Source organism: Sinohyriopsis cumingii, chromosome 7 (genome assembly GCF_028554795.1).
Source record: "Sinohyriopsis cumingii isolate HCF-2022 chromosome 7, ASM2855479v2, whole genome shotgun sequence".
Classification (NCBI taxonomy): Eukaryota; Metazoa; Mollusca; class Bivalvia; order Unionida; family Unionidae; genus Sinohyriopsis; species Sinohyriopsis cumingii.
In genome coordinates, this window is record NC_142967.1 from 13,306,163 (window position 1) to 13,333,466 (window position 27,304).

General features: G+C 35.7%; 2 protein-coding genes across 6 annotated transcripts in view; one reads left to right on the forward strand and one right to left on the reverse strand.

The window, feature by feature from the left end:
* LOC149794751 (zinc transporter ZIP13-like) overlaps window positions 1–3,436 on the reverse strand; it is an 82,917-nt gene extending 79,481 nt beyond the window's left edge. For both annotated transcript variants that reach the window (XM_089964383.1, XM_089964384.1), the window contains exon 1: window positions 2,836–3,436. In XM_089964383.1, coding sequence (XP_089820509.1) covers window positions 2,836–3,172 — 337 coding nt within the window. In that variant the 5' untranslated portion in view covers window positions 3,173–3,436. The remainder of the gene's footprint in view (window positions 1–2,835) is intronic.
* LOC149794752 (F-box/LRR-repeat protein 4-like) overlaps window positions 1–27,304 on the forward strand; it is an 88,904-nt gene that overhangs the window by 15,495 nt on the left and 46,105 nt on the right. Inside the window, exon 1 of one of the 4 annotated variants that reach the window (XM_089964382.1) lies at window positions 11,307–11,342. The exons of 2 other annotated variants lie outside the window; for them this stretch is intronic. In XM_089964382.1, the coding sequence (XP_089820508.1) occupies window positions 11,322–11,342 (21 nt within the window). In that variant the 5' untranslated portion in view covers window positions 11,307–11,321. Of the gene's footprint in view, window positions 1–11,306; window positions 11,343–14,213; window positions 14,676–27,304 lie in introns of those variants that run through there. One more of the 4 variants, XM_089964379.1, reaches the window with a different exon arrangement.

The window sequence follows — 27,304 nt, forward strand, 5'->3', positions numbered from 1 at the left end:
ACAGCTTGTTCTGCATAAAGCAGTCCATTTTTCCTCTGACCCATGCCAACTTATTTTCTTTTATTTATGGACATCTATGTTGAGTTGTAGGGTCAGAGCTACATGCCTTTCAATAAGATGGAACTCAACAATATTGTGTGGTGTCAGCATAGGGTAGCTACTTACCAGCCAGACTAGCAAACTTGAAAACCTTACACTGGAACATACATGCATGAAATCAATGGGAAAATGATTTATTTTCTGAAATTTTTTTAGTATAGCATTCTGTATGTCTTTAATCTGTTGACAGACAAGATGAATCTACACAGTTTATGAAATTTTCCCAGGATCTTGCCATTTGCATTGCTAGCTGCATGATGTAAATGGTTGTTAGACCAAATCTGATTGGCATATTGTGGTTTTGAACAAGCATTATGTCGTGATTTGAACTTGTGTTAAGAATGTTTTAAAAATGTGTTTAAGATATGGACTGCCTAGAAAACCCCAAATTGCTGATTCCCAGAGTGGTTCATCTTCAGACGAGAATTTCGTTTGGCAAATACTGGCTGATGATTGTTATCATGACATTAATTTTTAAAGTTATGAAGTATTTCAGATTAATGAAGCTGGTAAAAGTATGAATGAAAATAGGAAGAGATGATTTTGAGCCCAAAAACTGTATTAGATACAAGTCAAATGTACATGCTGGATGGACAAAAATAAATGGCATGTTAGTCAATCACCCTTTCAACAAATGTAGAAAAGGCAGAATATAACAAATAAAAATAAATACAATTTAAAAGTAGAATGCAATTTTCATTTCTTTTTACAAACAATTTAGCCATGTGGGATCATATGCCACAAAACTATATTTCCCATTTGGAGTCAAGATAAAATGAACAAATAAGAATGAAAAAAATGATGAAACTAAGAAGTGAAGATATTTTTATCCAAAGACCTCTGTCATGTGGTTAAAGTGAATCCTGCATCTGTGATCTGTTTGAAAGTATTTTTGTTACCTTGACATGGATGAGAATGGCATATAAATAGATGCTAAGTGTATGTCTGTCTGTAATCTGCATACTGGAAATACAACCAGTAAATCACATACAAGGGCACCACCTACCACTGACAGACCTTCTAAAGATGGACAATCTGTCAAGTTAATATGTATTGTGATAATTTAATGTATCAAAAGCTGTGTATTGTTATTGACATGTGGCACGGGTGTATCTTTTCACCCCTGCTTTGACTACATGTACACCTGCCAGTAATAAGAAAATTGATTCCCATATATATTTAAAAGATTTACATCATATGGAAACTCTTATAAAGTATGTCCAAGAAATCTCAAGCATTCCAACATCCTTATTTCTTTCTCTCCCTCAGTTCTTTCTTACTGGTGATGTATTCAGGGATTATGAGGTATCTCTGAAATAATTCGGTCAGTAAAGGCCCTAAATAAAATAAAATATTTTAAAAAATACAACAATGTACAATTCTTAACCCAGAAAACAATTCTCCTTAAAATTAAATTCCCAAGGGATATTATTTATTAATAGCATGATGGGCCCTGGTATCATTCCAGCCTGTACAAAAATTTAATGGTAACAAGGCAAATGATGGACATCGATGAAATCATCTATCATTCACATCATCTCCTGCAGAAAAAATAAACCTAATTGGCAAAAAACTAAACAGACATAAAACTAAAAATGACTGACAAAAAACACTCATAATAGAAAGAAAAAAATGTTCAAAGTAACATATTACTAATGTTTTAAAATTAAGATTTCACACTATGATGGAAAGAATCATTAAACTTCATTTTTATCACCATTTATAATAATTCTTCAGTATTTACCAAAATACACAAGTTATATATGGTTTTGGGATAGGACACATCAACTCTAAATTTGAATGCATCTTTTTCCAGGTAGTTCTTTGTTTGAAAGTCAGTTCCTTCAAAAAATGTGGGTTTCAGTTAATCTGATCTCTATGCATTTCAATTTATTAACTGGACAAAACAGGAAGGCTGACCAGCATACAATTAATTTGTGCAGCACAACATTTGTATAGTTAAATTACCATTCATGGTAAACATGCATTTAGGAAGGAGGCTGAGGTTTTTTTTTTTCTTTCTATTTAGTAAAAGTCATAGAGGTCATGTATGCATTCAACACCAACTATTTCAGCAATCGGTGTCATTTTTTACAGTTTGAATCGACATACCTTTAAATGGCAATTATTCACTTTATTTGGATCCTCATACATCCATGTTGTTTTGGAAGGTCATTATATACATGCCCCGAGATGTACATATGGCAAAGTCAATGTTAATGTTCATAAACATATTTTAATGAGATCAGCCTAAAAGTGTGATCCAGTACAATCTGGAATGAATGTTGTGCACTGTAATATCACACTAAAAGCTATGCATGTTGATAAAAAAAATTCATACTACCCTGTATTGTGACAATTCGGCTAAATGTGCTATTTTCTTGATGCAATTTAGTACCCATCCACCATCATAAAAATCCATAGCGAATGATAATTTGTTTGTTAGTTTCTTGATGACAGTTATGATGCAAAACAGGATTGCACTGACTTGGGTAAAACAAAATTAGTATTAAAATTTAAAACAACAATTTATGTTTAATACGAATCAATGTGCATAAATGGCCTGTATGACGTTTACAATAGTTTGGTATTCTATTACCCCAAATTGTCAGATTCTATTGATGAGTCTGAGAATGATACACGGTGGTGATACAGCATATATAGACTTGACGTGTGTGTGTGTGTGTTTGTGAGAGAGAGAGAGAGAGAGAGAGAGAGAGAGAGATGTTGAAATACCTCCATGCTTCAATGCTGGACCTGCTTCTATGGGAATAATAAGTAATGGAAATATCCCGCTAAGACCGACCAAGATCGCACAACCTATTGAATTTGTCCATACTGCAAATCTAGTCTGAGTAGTTTCGTCCAACATCACTCTATCGGAATCAACTGAGTCTTTAACAGTTGCATCTAATTCAGCCACGTAAGAGCTTGAGTCGAGTTCCTCTGGATATCGACTGTTCTGTCTCCCAAATTTTGTCGATGTGGTCTTTGCTCGATGGATCTTCCCATAGTTCATTGTTATCAAGACTGCAAATACTAAACCCTTAAATAAAGTCCTCATATGGGCCATCTTGATTATTGATACAAAGACCGATAAGTCACTTAACCAACTCTATGTATCTTCATCATGTACAATGGAGCAGACAGCTGAACGGCCTTGACCTATTAAACAGAGCTAGTAGCAGTTTAACATTGTAGTCCATTTTGTTTTATTTCATGGATATTTTCAGATTATAAAAAAATGAAAAGATTGCTGGTGATTAAAGTCAAATATTAAATATGTATAAATTGTAGCCTCGTGCAGAAAGCTCCCGTACTGGCAGACTGTATTTGATACGAGTAAGAGCCATATGCTTTCTGTAGCAGCTTTGCTTGGTACAGCTTACGCTTGTTCTAACACATAGCAATCATTCAGTCACGGAAATACTATACATACAAGGAACCTCGCGCACACACAAATAATAATACATGTATTATATAAACAATGGTCTTTTTAATGTAACATTTACTTTGTTAGCTTTTAACATCAGCTATTATCAATTATGTTTTGCACTTAAATAACAATTCTTAAAAGCCTCGCTGAATGGTACCATAGAAACGAGCCGTCAGCACCAGTCACTTGATTCCGGGGTAAACTAAATGTGTACACTCACCAATTAATTGGTGAGTGTACACATTAGTTTACCTCGGAATCAAGTGCCTGTGGTTGGCACTTAGGTTCAATAAAAATACAAAGAGTTGACTTTTCAGTATAAATGCAGTGGCAAGTTATCATAAACAAACTTTTTAATAATACCAAATTAGTTTTTCTTTTCTCTATCTTGATATGAACACCATTTCATATCTTTGAAAAATATTAACCCTTAATAATCAAATAGCACCATGAGTTTGAAATATAGGCCATCATGCCAAACTTTGACAAATACTTTGTTTATAACAGAAAATACAAATATGATATCTATAATAATAATAATACAATTTATTATTATTGTTATTATTATTATTATTATTGGGACGGACATACCTTAAAAATATTACATCATATTGTTGGCCAAACTTGCCCTTCAAATGACACCATGATGTTTGAAGGACTTGCCTTTAAATGTTCGAACACATGGCCTTCCCAGACGACAAAGAGGAAACATCTTAGTCTTTCTATACACACAGTTGTTAAAAATGTAGATAAATGCAATAAACAACTGTTTAATTTACTATGCATGTATCTCCTATGCAACCTTCGTATGTAATAAATCTATGCAAAGAATTAAGCCAATTAATCATATTTGTTAAAATAGTGCTAGAAAGGTTGCTACAAATAGACGAATTAATTATGAAAAAAGACTAAATATTCGGTGATGATTACAAGTTAATTTGATGAACTAATCTGATTAAATCGAAACCTCCGATACAACTCGTTAAAGGAAGATATCGATTTGAATTACATTGTATACGAAGGGAGGTTTAGTCAAGGGATATAACCGGTAAAAGCTTTACCACATTTTAGCGTGACAATGAGTTGTTTCCCGCTTTCCCGCGCGTGTGGACGCGTATATACATCTCTCTCTCTCTCTCTCGTTTGGACCAATTTCAATATATAGATCTAGATCTTATAACTAACTGGGTAACTGATAATCACTTGCCTCAAATGTTGTACACCACCCATCCACCCGTTATTGAAGAAAAGTTACAATGGTGGAAAATTATTTTATTTCAATTTATTGCGTGCATTATTTGTATCGCCTTTTAAACTAATTATCTAAAATATATGGAAATCTAATGTCGCTGTCAATACGTTACGACTGCTGACATTCTATAGTATTTATTTATGTTTTTGTTTCTCTCTTCCTTTATATACCAAGCATGGGGAGGACTGGTACTCATATATCATGTTTACTATTTCACACTTACCCGCGCGTTGGGAGAAAGAAAGACGTTAATGCCGCTCAGCTTATCATGCATCATTACAAACTTTCTAAGTCATAATGTAAAATGAACATGTGCTTTCAGTGCTTCAACAACAAAATGTCCATACATTGGACCGTCCATCTGAGTTTGCAACGGTAGTGTTGAATCAAATATCACCGACGCACAGGTACAAAGGAAGCGTCTGTTGTTACGAATATATGGTCTTGAACTCAGTAATGGAAAAGAGCGCAACCATAACTTCTTTCCCTAGAAAACAAAGTGTAAATGCAACTGGAGCTTAAAATACTGTTGATGAGATCACATATAGTCCCTATAGTTATATTACTAGTCCAAAAGTATAGGGTATTTCGAATGAAATCCAGCGATGTTCCGAATGAATTCAAATTGTTCATGTGCTGATGTATCAATAGCCTGGAATGTTCCCATGTGCTAACTGTCTTGATGTTTCACAATGATATAACTCATAATGTTCCTTAAATGAATTCATAACAATCCCAGAATAGTGATTCAGTCCAAAAGTGTCAACGAACTCTTTGTAATTCCAATGAATAACTTAAATAAATATATCCTTCTCAAATTAAAACTAAACGCAACTAAAATACTGATCCACTAGAGATATTAAGAATGGAATGAATATTTTTGATGTAAACAACCTTTCTATTAAAACATAAGACACAATAAGAGGACCAGAATGAGGGTCTAAAGATCATTTCGAAACATTCTAAGTTGTAAACAAGTTCTAGTCGTTTACATAAAACTTTATTTAAGGACTTGACAAACATCAGGTAGACTAGGAATTTACAAGGGGAAAACCATTGTCCTGAACTGCGATCCAAGAAACTACGTTTAAAAAATTGCATTAGTGAGGTAATCCCCAAATCCTACCCTCAATTATGGACAAAGAATACTCACACAATACAAATTACATGTTCTTAACACTTTATAAATAACCATTGACTTCATGCGCCGGGATAACCCCGTACAAAGTCAAACTAAAAGAGATGTATTGTTAACACGTGCAACCCAATGCGCTTCAGGTCCTGTTGTAAATTCTCGTTGACGATATCAGCTTCTCACGTGTGTGGAATAATCGACGCAACTTCATCCAACATAAAGACACACCGGAAATGCTTGATTAATTTTGTCATCGTGAGTGAATCAAAAATGTAAATTGACATGCTTTCGAAACTGTCAATGATAGGATCATAACCGACGACCTTGGCCGGGTGATATTTTTACGAGTGTACCGAGTAGACAATGACCTTTTCCTTTTCTTATTCATGCACTATACATCCTTGAGAAAACTCAAAGATTTTTCCACCGACCGCCTTTTTCAGTGTTATCCCAGTGTTATCCCAAATGCAGTTTCGACAGCCTCTAATACAGCTGTTTCTTGCAATCGCTCAAGCTGGAGACGGCTGGAAATATTTCACCGCTCTTTTGTATTTGCATCACCTCCGACGTTGATGACTTTAATCTCACCAGGGTGTTATTCTGTTTGACCACACTGCGGTGATTATGGTACATTTAGGTTAGCTACACGATGATATTTCCAGTTAACTTTTGTCGGAGAAAGCCTCAACATGAGCCCGCTCTCGTTTCTTGTTGCACTTTTATTTTCGCAAGCTGGTTTTCACTAAGTCACAACTGCATCATCGTGATATGACATAATTCTTTTGAAAACGTAACGGATACGATTACGAGTTTGAAAAAAAAAAGCTTACTTTGCCACAGGTGCGTCATGGACCTTCATCCGGTCGCCTACACCCTTCAACAACATCGTCTTATTCAAAGAGAATCAGAGCAGTACATCTGTAACTGGGAATGGGGTCCTGTTTTTCACATGCATGAAAATACATGTAAACCACGGACTGCTTAACAAGGTTCAGTCTTTCTAATGAAAGGAAGTAAACCACGTACAATGATGTTTAGTCATTCTGTTAAATCTGCAGACATATATAAATTTTATGGTCCCAGTTCATATATGACACTAAATTGTGATATGCACGTGCGACGTGATTTTGTGAAGTTAAACTAAACTTCTTCTGAGGATTTCTCTAGACCGTTTAACCGCAAACTCCAGACACTCCTGATCGGTAAAATATCATCGCAGTAATATTTTTCTTCAAAAGGCACGTCCTCCTTGGAAGACAGAATCTTCTCCAGAAACAGAACCAGAGATTTTTGCAGGGGCTTTTCGTATGTTCGGACAAAATTATACCAGCATGGATGAATGTTTCCTGTACCTATGGTTCTATTCATGCAAACAAACAGCAGAAAATCATTCTCCGTATTATCACTATAGTCAACACCCAAAATACCAATCCGGACCATTACTTTTGATGTAACCCGGGAGCGTGTCCTGGGTAGTTCATGCTCCAAAATAAATTCTTAATTTAAGTCTTTGGGATTGGTACATCAGCTGACAACATTAGGAGATCGAGAGAGAGAGATCGAGATCATCTATCATACCTGTTCATTAAATGTTTGAGACGGCTTTCGGAACGTTGATTGGTACTCGGATCTTTGTTCTTGTCGAAGATTCACAAGTGTGTCTCCAACATCTTCTGGCATTTCCTCTCAGCCTTTCTAAATTCAAGAGATTGCGTGAAATTCCTGGGTACGTCCTAACAAGACTGATGGTCTGCGGGTGGTACGATCACGCATAGTTTATCCCATGTCAATTATCGCATGATTAGATGCACAAACAAGTGGGTTTTCCGGATCCAGCCGGCCTTACCAAATGATGATCGTTTACGTAGTCGATGTTTCGAGGTAGAGAAGTTGATGATGGTGAAATCGATTTACCCCTTTCCGGATGTCATGTCGAATGACAATTGTTCTTTAACTCAACCCATCCCATCATATAGTGTGCGATGCCCCATGGAAAACTCGCACTGCAAAATTCGTAAAATCAGGCCATTGAAACTCGCCTGTTGACACTGGTTGCATCATCACTGAACCGTTGTTTGTTTGAAGATACACTATGTAACTGTTTGGGAGAGCAGGGTCGTATCCATACATGAGCGGGTTGTTCGCGCGAGCAATTGAGCGACTTGCCATGGAAATCCCGTCAGGGTACCACGTTCGATAAACAAATATTAATCGATATCAGTGATCAGATCCAACTCGATTTTGGTTTTCAGTACCAGCTAGCGTATCCCAAAGCATTCCCGGTGATGTGGAGTAATGTGCGGAATCAAACTTGTACACGCGCATGGCGGTATCAAGAAATGTCTCAAATACATCCACAAGCAGCAGCACGTTGATGCGCAAATGCAGGTCATAGTAGTGACAGCGATATTTACAACCAAATGAGGACATAACATTTCACGCGTGTGCGTAGTCGTCGTCGGAAATGCTTTAGAGGGATGGTAAAAAGAGGTGTCAATCGGTGACAACTGAGTTTGCCACACCTTCATATCACTCATGTACTTGTATGGGTAAATTCCTTTGCGAGTGATCTCTGAATTGATTGTTTCGGCTTCCCTGTCACTCCTCAACAGTAACATTTATAGCCATTTATGACCATCAAGCAGCTACTGAGTGAAAAATACAGCGTCGATAAGGAACTTGTGCATGTTGTGTCGGTACACCATTCGTGGAAACTCCTTTATGATAACGCGCCAATGGGACATTAGAGCCGTTTATGTTTACCACAAGAGTAAATCAATGTTAAACTGTGCAAGCTGTGGATAAACGAATCGGCTGAATGCTGTTGCTCCAAACAAATGCATTAACAGCGACATCGGGAATACGTTCAAACATACTGATATCAGTAACCCAGGGCCGTCTTAACAACATTGTAGGCTCTGGGCAAAGCAATGCACTGGGGCCTCCTACCGGCCCTACCCACCCACAGGAATTCCGCTAGATGTCACTATTTTTTAAAATTGGGAAACGTGCTTCCCGCTGCACTTTTAAAGCAAATTAAATTGCCAAAAGATCTTTCAATATTCATTAACAATATGGGCAGCATGATGCCCCTAGAAGCGTGAGGCCCTGGGCAACTGCCCAGTGTGCCCATGCCTTAAGACGGCACTGCAGTAACCTGCACAGAAAATTCAATGTTACGAAACTTTAGTTCTCCCACGTGCTGTTTGTATGTAAGACTGGTCTGTATTTTCGCATCGACGATTAGTGTTGGAATCTGACTTAACCCGACGAAAAGGTTTGTACAGAGAAATATGAAGCTAAGCTTGTGAACATATGGAAAGCATCCACCCTGCACCTACTTTGAAATATTTATAAAACTTATCCAGGATCTTTGCATAACCGTTATCTAGTTCACTATTGGTGATCTCAGTATATAGTTTAAGATTACACTGACATCTCTATGAAACCGCGGCTGTGATATTATCTATGGTGCAGAGCCTCCTTACGTTAAATAACCAGGCATGATAAAATACACATTAGGATCCATGTCCAGCTTGAATCCGGACGTCAGCACCTTCTCGCACAGATGCTACGACGTTGATATAATCCCCAAAGGTATATTCGAGAGAAGCTTCTCTGCTTGGTTTTCATGCGCATGGGATGATTGCCTAGTAATCCCGAAGATCACTAGAGTGCTTGAATTCTGGAACTTCTTTTTCCTTAAGGACCGTACACAAATCTCTTCGACAACAGTAAGTACGATACGACGACGGTTTTGTTCATCAGCGACCGCACGTGCAATTTCAGTCCGCGTTGAACTTGGAAATATCTTAATATCAAACCGTGCTATTGTTTCACGAAGTTGCCTCACCGGTTTGACGCGTTCTTGCTCCTCTGTGTCTTTATTGAACGTTCTCGCGCGCATTGTTTAAGCTGATTTAAAGTTCGCTTTGCAACCAGCCGTGGTTCATCGGGGAAATTTGTTCCACAACCAGGCTTGGCTCATCTGCAAGTCATATTACTGCGAGTATACCTGGCTTTCTGGTGCAGCTTGGTATTCTTATTCCACGCTCGTGAACGAGTTGTTTAAGTTGATTGACATCTGGTTTACCATCTTATGATCGAAAAATATTGTATTCTTGTTCATTTATTAATAACCTTTTCTAATAAACAGCAATAGCTTCCATCCTTGACGACGTCATTGGCTTTTTATGTGACTGACTCGCTTAAAAGTCTATACGCCGCTAATGATAATACTCGGCATCATATCCACATGGTCGCAAAGATGATTATGCGACTTGGTTCCGATACCATATTTAATGCATGGTCGAGCACACGGACAAACACTAAATGGTTTTATAGCTTTCGTTCTAACATGTTCTAGTTTTTGTAACCAAAACCGTCGTTTTATCAGATTTTATTGCACTGGATAGTATCTAGTAATACATGTACTACTACCAGCCGTAAACCATGCTGGGTTCATGATGGTAAGGTTAAATTGCACGGTATTCTATTGTAAGCGGCAACATCTACGAGAGCTTGCTATCAAATCGCTCTTCCTGTTCAAATAAAACTTTCTTCAAGCTGGTATTTGTTGAAATCACTGCACACTTACCGTTGTGATAATGTATCAAACCAACTCGAAACTGACCATACATTGTACGTTCACATCCAAGAGCTTCAACGTGATACGATGTTTGTCTTTGAACTTGATGTTCTTCACGATTACCGTGTCGTCCCTGAATATTGACTTTATGGGTTATGTGTCTCTGGACTGGAATAACTTTTTCATAGAAATGCCACAATTTCCCAGGGCTGCGTATAATTTCCCCGTTTCTTTATTACCACAAATGAATTCGTTGTTGTGCATATGCGTGAGTGCCATTGGTGTTTCTATATATTATCCTCAAAGAATTTCTCTAATGTATTTATCCGCAGCGATCTTTGCTGTTTTCACCAGTTATTTTAATGTCTTCGCTGTTAATTTATTTGGATGCTGAGAAAACGTCTCTGAAAATTTATATAACATTTGTTCCTTTTTGACTAACTTATATGAAACAATGAAGTTAATAGCGATCTATTTTTGTGACGTTGCAAACACACCATAAATCTGGTAATTTAATTAATTTCTGCATTAGCCACAAAAGAATATTCTTTCATAATACTATACATATCAAATTGTGCAGTTTCTGATGATGGCACTGTATAATAGCCCAGTGCAATTTTCTAACGTAAATTTCTTATGTGTTGTCAGCGTATATATTGATCTGCCCACGACAAGCACAGCTTGTACGTGGACTCACGTGGTCTACAATTACAGATGCACACGTGTGAAAAAAGTTCTTGAGTGGGGAAAAGTCATGGGGAATCCCAAAGGGATTTCAGGCCTATGAACCGAAACTGGTCAGACGGTCTCAATGACCCATTATCCTCCTACTGTAAGTACGATTTTCTCTCATATAAGTGTCTGGAGATTGTTTTTAAAAACGTAGTGATATTAGTTTACCTACTATGACATTAACGTTAGTGGTTACTCCATTTTGAGCGAGTACTGTCTTTTACTCTTTCTCTCTCTCTCTCTCTCTCTCTCTCTCTGTCCATAAGTATGTTTCTGTAATCTGGCTGTCTATTTGCACGTCTAAGTATGCATGTATGTCGTCATAGTCTGGGGAGAAAAAAATTCAAATCACTCGACCTTAGGACGATTGAGTTGCAAGAGTTACTCGTCCCTGTCCTCGTTATACTCAACGGGGTATACGTCTCCAATACACTGCTTAGGCTTTTACTAAAACCATGGATGCCTAATGCGGGCATGATACTAAAATGGATACAAATCATGAAATAATATGTCCGTAGATAATTATATAATAAAATACAACGTAACTCGGTTTTACAGTTGCGGCCCATAACCTTTTGATTTCTTAGTGGTATTCGAGTTTACAGTGAAGTGTGTCAGTAATAAGTGTCTTAAATTTCCGTTTCAACGAGCTACAACACCTCATCAAGGGTTAGATACGAGAGAAAGAGAATGCAAAATTTTGATTTTCATCTGGTCAGACATTGTTATTCTTGCCTCAGATCACCAGTATTTTCAGGACTGTGCAACGTAATTAATATTTGTCACGTAAAAACGTCAGCTTATGTTCATATAAGCATGACATTACTTTTCAAAAGACAAACGTAACTTGCATTTGAAAGATGACTTCAAATAGTCTCAGTTTTCACCAACTTACGTAAAACGTTGTAACATTCTCTGTCTCTTCATGGCTCAGAGTGCTGACTCATGAAGATGTTATAGTTTTTTGAAAGGGAAACTTTCTCCACATCAAAATGACGCCGAAATTGCTGAAAAGAGTTGCTGTAAAATGCAGACACCATTAAGGAATCGAGGGCTACGTGTTAAACGGCAATACTTCATAATAATTATCCACTTTCGCGGTACCTGTATATAAAAAAAAAATGGTAACGTTTCTTACGGAACATGGTGAGGACTGACAACACATGCGCAGATTAAGCATGGGTTCTTTATGACTGACGCACGCCAAATATTTGGCGATTTTGAACTTTAGCGCCTGCTAAGGGTTTTAAGTGCGCTCAGATTAATTCTTAAGATACGAATATGCATCTGCTCGGTACAGGGACGCATACACAGTAAAGTTTTATTCGCCCATCCACATTTACCCGGTCTGGACTTGCGACAGGGACACCATTTCAACTTTTTTCAAGGCGGGGGCGGGGGGCGGGGGGCAAAACTTGATTCATGCAAATATTAACGCGCTGGCTCAGGTTGAATAACATATTAGAGAGATAGTAATAGCAGGGACGTCATTTCAATTTTGTTCAGGGGAGGGGGGAGCAAAACTTGACGGGCTTGTTAATGTTCGTATATAGTCTACAGTAATTTTACAGCACATGCAAATTCGGGGGGTAGGGGGAGGGGGCAATGACGTACCTGATTTGAGAAAGAGTATTTTTCCTGAACCCTGGTAGTGTATGTATGTATGTATGTATAATGCTGTCGGGCATTTCTGCGCACGTAAGGTTTCCGTCTCCAATATTGAAGCAAAATGCATACAGAATTCAACCGATTGACGAAAATAAAATACATCAATGCTTACCATTTGAAAAGAGGCAGTTGTCACCAGAATATTCTGTTCAAAATAATAATAATTTTGGACACAGGGGATACCAACCCCATGTTTTCCTGACTCGCGATATGTCGGTCTATTCTGCGCACAGCATTGAAAAGATGTAATGTTTTTCCATCGGGCTATAGAAATGAAATACATTACTTTGGACTGTTTCTGTCAGCAGTTCAGTCAAGTAATTAGATCAGGTTTATAGCTAGTTTTACAAACTTCAAGGTAAAAATTACAATAAATGGCAAGAGATATTAAGCAAACTAAACCGATCATGTGAAAAAAAGTTAGTAAAGTTCAACGTTTTATAAAATAAAAAAAAAGCTTTTATGTGGAAGAGAAACAACAATGAATAGGATGTGATGTGTTTACAACGTCTTGTTGATGGGGAAAAAAATTACTAAAGAACTTAGAAACAGACTATACGCCGGAGAATTTCTTGATAATTTATTTTCTAGCGGCAAGTTGACACGTTGGGTAGCAGACGATTTTGTAAGTGTGGGACAACTTCTTGCAAAATTGGAAACTTGGATTAAAATGCAGTATTGTTTTAATGTGTACATTTCCCTCTTTTATATAGCGTATTTATTTGTATGACTCTAAAAGATACATAGTAAATCGGATTTTCTGGATTACCGGTTCAAGAAGGTCATGGAGTGGGTCTTCATGTTGACATTTAGAAATCACATTTTCATATGTATTTCGAGTCGAAATGCTTGATATTTTTATACACTTTATGAATATCACTTTACTTAATTAAAGTACGATCATTCTTTCTTGACACAAGACGGATTTTTGAACCAAAATAACACGTGATTCAAGGTTTACAGAAATGACGTATCGTTGCGCAGAATTACCCGACGCGCATAATTAGCCGACATGGTGGTGTTTGTATGTGGTAATGTTTAATAATTAAGGTAGAGTAGGTTTATTACAGAACGTCACATAATCGCACCCTGTACGTTAAAACTGGCGTAGCGCTTTTATTTTAGTATATAAAGTCTTTTAAAAATAACACTACTGGAAAATCTGGGTCGCACAATTTTAGTAATACTTTGGTACAATACTAACGCTTTGATGTTTATAAAGTACAGTTATGTTTTAAAGTCATCAAAGTCCGTCTACGCAATGTTTTATCGGTCCAGTATAGCACGAATAAGCGACTCAAAAAACAATAAAAAAGACCCAAATGAAAAAAGGAAAGAAAGAAATTCTAAAGTTGTGTTATTTTTGAGGCAATTAACCTGTTCCTAATAAAGTGTACTTGTACGCGACTCCCATTAACCGCATTTTTCTGTTATATCGCGCTTTTATTTTATCTCGGCACGTAATTTGGAATATATCAAGTACAGCCCTAGAAACAGTTTGACGTCAATCGTGGAGTAATAACCATCTTCATTCAGCTGCCCTTGAGGAGGCGCTCTGAAGATGGATTGTGGTCTGTTTACATTTACAACAGCCGGTCTGTAGGCAGTGGATGTTTTCTTCGAGGGCCGAAAATTGACCTTACAGGCAGGATTTGGAGACAAGATGGACAGTTTTCGGGCAACGATATACGAAATCGCACAGGATGCATCGCAAGTGGCGTCTGCTACCGGTACCGGAACCGATCACCACATGCACCAATACCCGGTTAGTAAACTTGAACACATTTAAATGTCGTCTGTTGAGATAAGAAACTGACTATTTAAAGAAAGAAAGAAAAACTGGAAAATTGCACAGATAATTTGACCTTTGTAGAGCTTAATTTATTGTTTACTATACTGTATCATTACTGCATCTGTCACTGAACAAAGAAGTAATTGAGGGTACTGTTCTTAGGTTCGTTAATGACTGAGAGAAGCAATATCTCGTACTGAAAAACTATTTCGTTTCTATATAGCTAAATGAGATTAAAGAAATAACAACTGAAGGGAACAAGGCTCTTACTGTCATTTTGCTGTACATGTTTATAATAAGCTTCGTCCAACCAATTTTTCGTTGAGGTTGATAACGTTTTTTCCCTCTCTCTCTCAGTCTCAGAGTTATAATTCATTGTAGGTGTTCAGCCGTACTTTTTGGGTTGAGAAAAGAGAGAAATGAGATGCAAGAATAAACAGCATTGATTTTACACCTGGCGCAAATAAGTTTGTGCTGTGTGAAATTATGATGGTAGGCATTTGTTTATTATTAGTATTCCAGCTGCCACTACTTTTCAACCTATGAACCCAATGAAATATTGTCAGACGCATAGTCAGGTAATAATAATCCAGATGAAATATTGTCAGTCACATACAGTATTCAGGTAATAATAACAACACATGCTTCATTTCTTAATGGTAAGGAGGTGACATTAATCTGCTGAGGCCCTTACGAATACTAGTATAAAAAAAAGTTTTTACAGATATCAGAGTAAATATATAGACATTTAGAAAGGAGGATACCAGTAACAATCAATTCGTTAGCTTTAACCTGCAAAGAGTATTGCTGGTCATATAGAAAATACACAGCCAAACCAACATATCATTGTTTGAAGAAACACATGCAAATATAACAAGATTTAGTGAATTGTATTTTAAAAAAATCAATCCCATAATGAAGTGCCTTTGTGCACTATGATAATCAGGGCCCAAAAATGAACGATATACAGCAAGAATACAGTCAATGACTTCATGCTGGGCTGAGATGTAGAATGGACTCGCTACTTCATTCTCCTTGTTGTAAACAGTGACTGACTTATGGTAGAAGGAGCCACAGTTGCTGAGTGGTTAGCTTCCCCGTTTCATGACAAAAAGGGTGCAGTTTATATCCCACCATTTTATCAGCCCCAGGTCGGCTATGATAGTGTATCCTTGGGCAAGTGATTCTACTCTGTTACCATGGCACCAAATAACCTACTTGTGTTGGTGCCCCATAAAACACCAAACCAAACCACTGACATTGCAAAAAATGCAGCTTTAAATTTGCATGTGATTGAAGTATAAGATACGAAATACATAATGAATGAAGCCATAATAAATATAACATTGATATTACTTGACTTTAAAATGTTGAAGGCCAGTAGATAAATTGTTGCAGTAGGTTCATAGTTTAGAACCGAAAGGTCAGATTCTATTGCCAAAGAAAAATATCATATGTAGTTGTGTTGATCTGACCTACTTTATTTTAATGGTTATGACCTTGTAACTATTTATTATGTTAGCAAAATATAAAAGTTAGTACCAACTGTACATGTTTTTCACACAAGAGCCAGTAATTTTACTTTGGAAACTATCGTGAACTAACACAAGCTGGTCAGAAAAGTAATAAAAAACAAACATTTAGTTGCTAACATTCCTTATACAGTTATCCAATGTTTGTTTCTTCTTCTCACACCATTGCAAACTACATATTTTATTTTGGCCTAACAGGTGTGATACTGGCACACTTTTCACTAGTGCTGTCTGTTCTGAAACTGCTGACTAATTCTTTTCCCATAATCTGATCAGTAACACACCAGTTGGCAAGTCATTCAGTTATTGATGCCAGGTAGAGCTGGCAGGGTTTCATTAACTATTAGATCATCTCCTGAGGGCAGATTTTTCACCAAACCTTATTCAGCTCTTGACCAGGTTATGTTAGAGTAGGAAGTAGACCTGCCCATGATCAACTAGAATTAGAAACACGTAGTGCATCTCTGTGCTTTTCACCCTTTTACCCCCAGCACCATTGATCAGCCTTTACTGTGTCCATCCTTAGGAGTGTTATCCTAGAGACATGGATCAGATTTGTAAGACCTGAGTACATGTACAGAAACATTCTAAATTATATACAAATGTATCCTAAATTTGTAGGTCATTTCATGTATTCAAGAAATTTACGGTAACTTGCATGCTTACATGCACCATACAGAGTACATAGAATCTTGCATACTCCTCACTAATATTCATTTTTTAAAAAAAGAAGGGGGCAGGGCAATTGTTGCAAAATTGAGAGATGTGTGAAGTTATAAACCAGAGATCCTGTTGGACACAGCCATTATCGCTAAAGTTATCGGTTAGTGATATTACAGAGATAAAACTTAACATACACAAGTACTCCTGGACAGTTGTTCTAGAAATGAAACTGTATAGGTAGCATTCACCCTCCATTTGAATGAAACGGATATATTTTTTTAAATATTGAAGCATTCTCCTTGATGCCAACTTCATATATTTGTAATATAACGCGCAGATACATCTTGCTGCATTCATATCATGTTAGTACTCCCTGTATGATTGGGTACATTTTACTGCATTCATATCATGTTAGTATTCCCTGTATGATTGGGTACATCTTACTGCATTCATATCATGTTAGTACTCCCTGTATGATTGGGTACATCTTACTGCATTCATATTAGTTCTGCCTGTATGATTGGATACATCATACTACATTCATATCATATCAGTACTACCTTAGTGATTGGATACATCTTACTGCATTTATATCATACTAGTATTCCCTGTGTGATCAAATACATTGTACTGCATTCATATTAGTACTGCCTGTGTGATTGGGTTCATCATACTACATTCATGACATACTAGTACTCGCTGTGTGATTGGGTACATTTTACTGCATTCATATCATACTAGTTCTCCCTGTGTGATTGGGTACATCTTACTGCATTCATATCATATTAGTACTCCCTGAGTGATTGGGTACATCTTACTGCATTCATATCATATTAGTACTCCCTGTGTGATTAGGTACATTTTACTGCATTCATATCATACTAGTACTCCCTGTGTGATTGGGTACATCTTACTGCATTCATATCATACTAGTACTCCCTGTGTGATTGGGTACATCTTACTGCATTCATATCATATTAGTACTCCCTTTGTGATTGGGTACCCTGAGTGGCCGAGTGGTTTTAACTGCTCACCATTCCGGATCTTTGACATCTCAACTCTGTCTGCATGGGTTCGAGTCTTGGGCTCAGCTAACGTGGGTATGTAAGAAGGCCTGCCAGTAGCTTCTCGTGGGTCGGTGGTTCTTCCCAGGGGTTTTCCAGGGTTCTTCGTCCACAAGTTATACTGGCCGCCATGAATAGCCTATCTTGTGCTGAAAAATGGCTTTAAACCCAGCAACAACAGCTACTATCATATCATATCAGTACTGCCTTTGTGATTGGCTGCATCTTACTGCATTCATATCATATTAATATATTTGGGGATGTAGAATAGGCATGTTGCTGTTGGTTGCATGTCATAAAAGGTTAAGTGACAAATGGATGCACAAGCTTGAGTGGTTCATTGGTTAGGACCTTGGACTCATGACCATAAGTGTACAGGTTTGAATCCTTAGCTTTACCAATTCAGATACGTAACTATAGTGTATACTTGGCACATTGTTCCTCCTGTTTCAGCACAAAATAACCTGCTTGTATGACTGCTAAACACCAAACCAGACTAAACACACTATATTAATAACATTACAATGCTGTCATGTCTAACCAAACACACTATATTAATACCATCTACACTGCTGTCATGTCTAACCAAACACACTATATTAACACCATGTACACTGCTGTCATGTCTAACTTAAAGTACCAATTGTTGTTTTTTATCATTGTAGAATGATGACTATAAAATTGTTTGTTATGGATTGTGAAATATATAAGACTGAGAAACTGATGGTTACAAAGAGTAACATGTACCCACAAATACTAAGCTGTTCTTCCCCGTCACATTATTGAGACCATTTAGTGAGCTCCTTGTCATTCATCTACTTGGGTTTAAATTTTTATTTTTAATTAAAACAACCAGAATTCCAATATATATATATATATATATATATATATATATATATATATATATATATATATATATATATATATATATATATATATATATATATATATACATACATATATACATACATATATATATATATATATATATATATATATATATATATATATATATATATATATATATATATATATATATATATATATGTATGTATATATATATATATATATATATATACACACAACAAAGTAGGCATTTTATGCTAGTGTAATAGTCTAGGTCAGTGATTCTCTGATATTTTGCTCCTGCTGCCCACTTCAGGGTACATGTATTCACTGTATGGCATATATATCACCTGCAGAAAGACAATGGCCAACAAATGGGCAGACCCATAGTTTGAGAAACTGTGGTCTAGGCATATGAGGCAACTGACTAATCAGCATGGTTGAAACCTTTTAATATTATGGTATGTGCACTTGACCATGACACAGATGAACCAGGTTCAATCCTGACTGCAACATTTAAATTTTGTCACCCTAGAGTATGGAAATGGTTAAAAAAGACATATTTCTACCCAGTAAACATCACTTCCAGTAAATATTTCTACCTGGTAAACATTACAAGTGGTATTTAGGATGTTCATTCACAGGCTTACGCCATTGTTTTCCACTGAGATTATAGATTGTGAATATTCATTTCTCTGTTCTGCATGCCCTTACATGACTGCCCTTGAAGCCAGTTTTTGTATGCCCTTATATGACTGCTTTTGGAGCCAATTTTTGCATGCCCTTATACGACTGCTCTTGGAGCCAGGTTTTGCTTGCCCTTACATGACTGCTCTTGGAGCCAGTTTTTACATGCCCTTACATGACTGCTCTTGGAGCCAGTTTTTGGATGCCCTTATGTTATTTATATTTGATTTAATTATATCTGATTTAATATATATTTATTTCAATTTAATTGTTTGTCAGTTTTAAATTTTTAAAATTTTTCATTACATGATATTGTAATGTAAATTTATTCACTAGAGATGAAAATAGTTTGACCTTGACTATTAGTTTATAAACGCCAGATGTTGATCTAACTCCTGACCATGTTTCAAAATTCTTAGCATCTACGTACACAAGTTCTATTTTATTTTAAAATGATTGGTTGTTGTCGAGGTCATGATGGGACTTCATGCTTAAGATGTAAACAAATTATTATTTTTTTTATTTCTTAGAGTAAAATGATTGGTTTTTGTCAGGGTCACACTGGGTAGACATGATCTTTAACAAGTATTTAGCTTCTATAAACTTTCAGAAGATGATCACCTGACCTCTTTTTTACATTTTACAAAACCATGTAACCTCTGTTTTGGAGAATTATTATCAGTTGCAGCTGGGCCTTTTCTTACACTAGAAGTTGTATGTTGTGCTGTTTGGAGTTATTTCAAATTACTTGGATTCAAAAGGATTAATTCTTTTATTTTTCTGGAAAATATGTGTGCTCATGTAATATTGTGGAACAAGGACAGAATTTTATAAAAAAAATTATTCAACTGTCAGAAACCAGAGTGATAGTTCTTGTTTCTACAAGGAACTGTAGAATTCAACACTACAGATTTCACCATACATCATTGTTCCATTTTGGATTCTTCATTGGGATTTGAACTTGAAATCAGTAGAACATTTTTTTATTAAGACTTCAAAATTTTATTCATTTATTATTCTTGGATTTTTTTTGGATTTGATTCTATAAAACCATAAGTTCATATTTTATCATTTTTAAAGACTTTTTCCAGGGAAATAAATTATTGTATTTTTTTTTTCAAAGCTTGTTGTTTTCACTCTTTCTTGTGTTACTGTTTATTTGAGCCTAAACACGTGACATAAGACTTATATGAATGCTCTTGGAGCCAGTTTTTGCATGCCCTTACATGACTGCTTATGGAACCAGTTTTGCATGCTCTTACATGACTGCTGTTGGAACCAGTTTTACATGCTTTTATATGACTGCTTCTGTGCCCTGTACTTGCCAAACTCCTCTATTCTTCAGTCCATAAATTTACCAACAAATAATTAAAATGGATACTAACTTCCATTTAAAACCTGTTTTTGCTATGACATGTGCCTTCCTTATGAATTTCATGAAATTATTGATAAATGAACTGACTAAGCTTCATGATCAAATTATAAAAAAGTAAATGCTTCTGTTACATTTTTAATGAAAGTACATGTAATGAAAGATTTTTAAAATGTACTTGCATAAAACAAAACAACCAGTGACCAATGATTGAAATTATTAAATAAACTTTAATAACTCAAATACAGTATGACTCCTTTGGCAGCTTTGATCAGAAAATACAAAAGTGAATAATTGCATGAATAATGTACTTCAACAGGTTGGCTGGAAAATTTCAGTGTAGATCCAAGGGCCAGAAAACCCATTAAGCACACAAAGCACATGCTTAGGGCACCAACCCAAGAGGGACAACAGAACTTTTAAAAAAAATTGATTGTTGATGATAAAAATTGAATGAAGTATAAGACCATTTTGATCTGCATACATGAATATTTTGATTTGGAATGATGGTAACACTGGTTTTTTCCCACCTTTTTAGCTTTTAATATATTTTTTTTCACATTTTGTAGGAAGGTTGGGGCACCATAATATTTTCAGTGCTTAGGGCCCTAGACAGTCATAATCCAGCACTGTATCAATCCCTCACATACCATCTTAATGTGACTGTTGTATGCTTTATCAGGAATGGTCTGGCACATCTCAGGTTAACTTGTTATGTATATTTAATTTTTATTATTTGTTGACATTTCTTAATAATTTCTTGTTATGTACATCATTATTTTGTATTTGACCTTGTCCAAGAACTTAATGGTGTACCTGACCAGTGACATTTATTTTGTAAACAGCACAATACATAGCTAATATTTCTCTAAGATTGTAGATTACATATTCAGATCATTTTTAATGATAAACATGTTTGCTTTAATTTGAGTCAAGAGTTTAAGTTTTTTTATATGGAAATTCCTAAACTTGTTGACAATATTGAATGTCTTACAGAGAAGACTGACCTACATCCTGGCTCCATTATTGCTTCTTAGTTTTTTATATAAGCAACATTGATTACTTGAAAAATTCCTTATTCTTGCCTTAACATCTGAAGCAGAATCAGGCTTATTGTTGTGTATAGTAATTTTGTTTGGCTGGATTTAGTTTATTCACATTATTATTCACTGGAATTATGAACTGTTCAATATAGTACAGTAATATTCTTGGGCAGATATTAATTTGGAATTATACTGAATTCTTAAAAAGACATTTCGGATTATATTAATGTGATGCATCAAAAGACTGTTAACACATTGCCATAATCCAGACCACTGGGACATTTGAGACTACAGATATATGAACACATTCGGTTTCAGAATTGTTTTGAAATACCCCTGAAATTCAATTGGGACGTGATCCATTTGGACTTGTGATATAATTCTTTAGACTATATGAGATTTAATTCATAATAATGTAATTTTTTTTTTAAATTTCACTTTGTATTCTAAGGAAATAAATTACTTGTTGAATTTTATGAAACATTTTGCTTTTCGCTGGTGTCTTTTACTTAATGAAGACAATGCTGTTATAATAATAGTAATATGTACTACTAGCAGCCACAGTAAACTTCACATACATGTAGCAATATTTACTAGTAGTGTTATATGGATAAATTTAGCTGTTTAAGGTGGTATGGTATTTGTCATATAATAGAAGAGAATACATTTATTTTTTAAAGACTGTTTTCTTTTTTCTGAAGATAATTCATTTTTTCAGCAAATATAATATGTATAAATCAAGTCCATTTCTTACTCCAAATTGGAGTAAGAATTTTTTCCCCAGCTATTTGAGGGCTGGAAATTTTTTCTCAAAAATCCAAGCTTACCCCTCCCCATCTGAAAATTGAATGGTTCATGCCAAATTTATTTGGGTTGGCACTTTATTTGACTATATCATCTCAGGGAAATGGAAGCCACATGCTTTTCCATGCTTCCACTAAAGCAGCTAAATTGGGCCAGTATGGAATCCAACAATGCCAGATGTACTACTGTAACAGGTCCCATTCTTTATTTTGAATATAATAACCAGATGGTCCACACTAGTAATGTACAGGTTTATCATTCCTACTGTACAGTCAAACACATTTGCATGGTTTGCTAGTCTAGAATTATTGGTTTATACAAAACTGCTGAAGACACTGGTTTGGCCCTATAGCTGGTAGATATTCTGTTTATTATTATATGATCATTTTCTTTCTCATACCAAATCTAGATGCAGTTTTGTTGTAGTTGTTTTCTGGTCATGATGATGTTACATTACCTTGTAGATGTATCACAGTAAACCACTGGACATGGATATACAGGGAGTTCACTTATGGATCAAGTTTTATTCCTTATATTTGTTTGTTTTCAAAGTCATTGTAAGGCTATATGCACAGAAATAGCCAAATAATCAAAACATATTTTAAAATAGAGGAAACCTGGATAAATTAATATGCCTTTTTGAATATAATATTAATTAGATAACAATTTGACTTTAATTGAACATGACATTTGCATGTCTTGCAGCAGTGTGTACATACAGTAGGTCATGTTTGCAATCTGTGGTAGTGAAAAACAGGTTTGATGCAGTCCCAGGAGCATTAGTAGCTCATTTGGTGCAGTATCAGACTTTTAATCCAAGGGTCACAGGGTTGATACCCACCCAGGCCAGCCTGGGTCAGCTGCCATTGCAACATGAACATTGCCTAAAATTCTGGAAAATTTGTTCATCCATGTTTGATTTGGGTCTGGGTTCAACATTAGAAATAATTAAATTAGTCTGGGAAATAGACTAACTTTACAGTGGTTCCTAAGATGCTTTAAACTGCGCCTGTTTGTTCATGTGAAGCATCTGCATGATCAAACTGTTGATTATAGAATTTTTTTTAATGGCGTCCAGCAAGCGATGCATGTTTCGTATTTTGCATAGAGTTAGAATTTTTAATAGAAAGACTTTCCTCACTGGTTATACTGGCTATTTAAAAAAAACCTACTATCTTCAGTATTGTTCAAAGAACCTTTAATTCCCTTTATTTTGGTGTATGATTGATGGGTGTAATATGGGTTATAGAGTATTGGCCTTACTCCAGATGTGCATCTTTCAAAAACTGTTAGCTCTTCTTGGTCATTTTCACTTTCTGGATTTCAGAGGTAAATTGTAATTAAAAAAAAGAGCCAAGCACTTTTTTAAAATTTTATTTATGTAGTAATTCATCCATTGCACTTTCAGAAGCTCAGTATTGTCTAGTTGGGCAAAATTAATTTTCCCTATTTTAATAGGTGCTAAAGATAGTGTACTAATTCAGGTTGATTTTTTTAGCATAAGGGAGCAGTCATTTTAGTTACCAGTGTGCTTAGGTCGTGTACAATTTCCAAAAGTACAATATCCAAAGAAATGTCAGCCACATTACATCAACGTAGCATAGAGGTATGCCATCATTCTGTCTACTGTGCATGTATTAAATGCAAACAACTTCACCTTACATATGTCACTCTCTCAAAAGTACATAATAACTGGTGAGCGCCCCCTAAGGGGGCAGGGACAAGTTTATGTACAAATTTAATGCTGCAATCAGCAACCTAGTATGCAAAATCATAAAATAAAATACACAAGTGAGGTCAAAAAGTGCCATATTTTTGGATATATATATTTAAACAAAGCATAAGAATACTTGACCACACAAGTAATAGTTATTATATAGTAGACGTATGACAGGTCAATTGTAAGCAAGGACACGAGCCCCTGTGCTTGACCAGAGAAATCAATGGCAGTTCATAGCAGAAGAAATGTATGCACCCCAACCCCTAGTCATACAACGTAAGACACAATATTTTTGTTCAGGGGGTGGGTTGATGGGTCTTACTGCTGTGTAGCTTGGACTAACTGTGACGAAAGTCAAATTTTCAGGAATATCACACACAACTGGCAACCAATAATGATGCTTTTCTATAAAGTAAAGTTATGTCTTTGCTAGACTTTACTTACCCCAATGTCTTTTTTCTAATAAATTCAAATTCTCACAAACGAAATGGACCTGTTCTCAAGTTTCGTTGGCCTACATTTCAGTTGGCTGGAAAGTGATGAAAGCCGAGAATGCCGAAATTGGGTTAAGTTGAAATATTATTCTTTAATGAAACAAAAAATGTATATATTATGCCTATTGGAACTGTAAGCAACTTTTCATTTTGTTCAAGAAACATATCCCCCACATGAACCTACTTAAACATACTTTGGCATACCTCGACTACTGCCGTATTGCAACAAATTCAAATGTATGTCAACAGAACATGAAAATGTGTCCATTTGCTAGTGTCCTGTTTTCATTCTGCAAGGATAAAGACAGCACAGTAAGTATATTATTTAAAGTAAGTTAGTGGAAGAGTGTCGATATAGGCTGCCAAGTGTGTAAGATGTTCCTGAAACTGACACTATTTGGATAGTAAGACATAGCACTAAAACAAAAACAACATGTGCTATGTCTTACATTGTAGGACTACCCAGCCCCAAATTATTTATACCTGCAATTTTCATGTCTGAAGGTCATTTTTCACACCATGTGATGCTCACATTGCAAACAGAAGCCCCTTTTCCTAGATGACATTTCTGCAAAACTGTGTACTAAACAGGCTTATGCAGTTGAAAATAGTTGTTATCCAAGCCGTTTTTGAGATATTCTACTTGCCCCAAACCCATGTATTTACTGCTATGGGAGGCTAGCTTTTCTTCCTAGCTGACTATTGGTATTTCACTATCAACATAACTGCAGAGTAACTTTGGAAGGTATACATGCCTGACATCAGTTTCAAGAACAACACGAGCCCAAAATACCTAGTTCACAAATATATCCATATCTTTAAATAGTATACAATAATAGCTGAAAAAGTCACACCATAGCCTTTAAGTTAAGAAATTTGCCAGGGACCAGTTTATGAAACTGGACCTTGCCACCTTAAGACAAAAGGGAAAATAAGCCTTTTGAAAATGCTAATAATCAACTCAGAAGAATAAAAGTATTTAGATTCCTGAGAATAAAATATGGAAGGGACACAATTATGTTTATTGGATATCATGTGCCAATTTGAGTATGTCTTGTGGTGGGAAATATGTTTGCCATCATCACATGAAATGGAAAGAGAATTTCCAAGAATTATGTCAAGTTGAGAGACTTTAACAAGCCATTGAGCTGCATAGGGTTTGGAACTGAAGTTTGTGCAACTGTACTAGTGGTAAATAAAGTCTGTGCATATTTTACAAACATTTCAGTTGAACATAATGTTTATCATCGCTGCATGTTTCAAATATCAAACTTTTAATAAAGTTTTCCAGCTTTACAGTAGCAGTTGATGCTATTTTGTTACACTTTACTGAAAACTGGTCAAACTTACAAAAAATACTCAACTACCTTACTGAGACAAACTTGTCAGGGTTGGCAGGTCTGTTAAACACGGTGGTTGGGGTCCATAGAACCCAACCATGTTATAGACCGAAATGTGTTATAACCAACCAAGTCTGTTAGCTGAAGAAAAGTATGCATTTACCTAAAATATGGCTGGGGAGTGTGTGTTTGAGGATTGTGTGTAATAAAAGCAGGTATAAAAATATATTTTTTTGATTAAATGAAGATAAACCGGTCTGAAAAACACTTGTATACTGACAACTTACATTTGTGTAATACAATCCAGAATTCATTAAATACTATACATGTATATAAAAAATCCATGAATTTGAGTATAGATTACATGTCATAAATTTCATTTATGACTCGCATCCTGTTAAAAAACAAAAAACATATTTTTAAAAAATCCTCATTTTGAAATATATTTGATTATCATTAAACAATTCATTACAACTGTCACAAACAGCACGTGGCTAAGCTGTTTACATGCCACATGTAGATGTATTTAATTTGGCCAATCATCTTGGCAAGGCTACCAAAAGGATGAGGCTATTCATAGGGATTTGAAAACATGAACAAATTAAAAAGTTTAACAAACCTCTTTGAAATATACCCCATCTCCATTTAATTCGACAGCCAAATATATGTTGTTTCAAAATATTGGAAATTTAATTTGCATTTTATGCCGCTGTTGGTGCGACCAAAAGCAGTCATTTTTTTCCTACGAAAATGAAACTTTCATGGCACAATAAACATGTTCTGGTCACTTTGGAAAATGCAACACTCCATCAGATTCTGTTGCTTTTATACATTTATTGCCGATTTCCATTGATTTTTATTTTATTGTTATTCAAGATTGTCGTCAGCTTTCTTTAAGGGTGCATGCGTCATTGAATGTACTGCTAAAGAACAGCTTTGGAGGACCAAACAGATGTCCATTGCCAGATATTATATTTTGTTGCCAGTAAGAAAAATAAATTGCAATTTGTGACATTGGCAAAGCCAGCATGGTTACT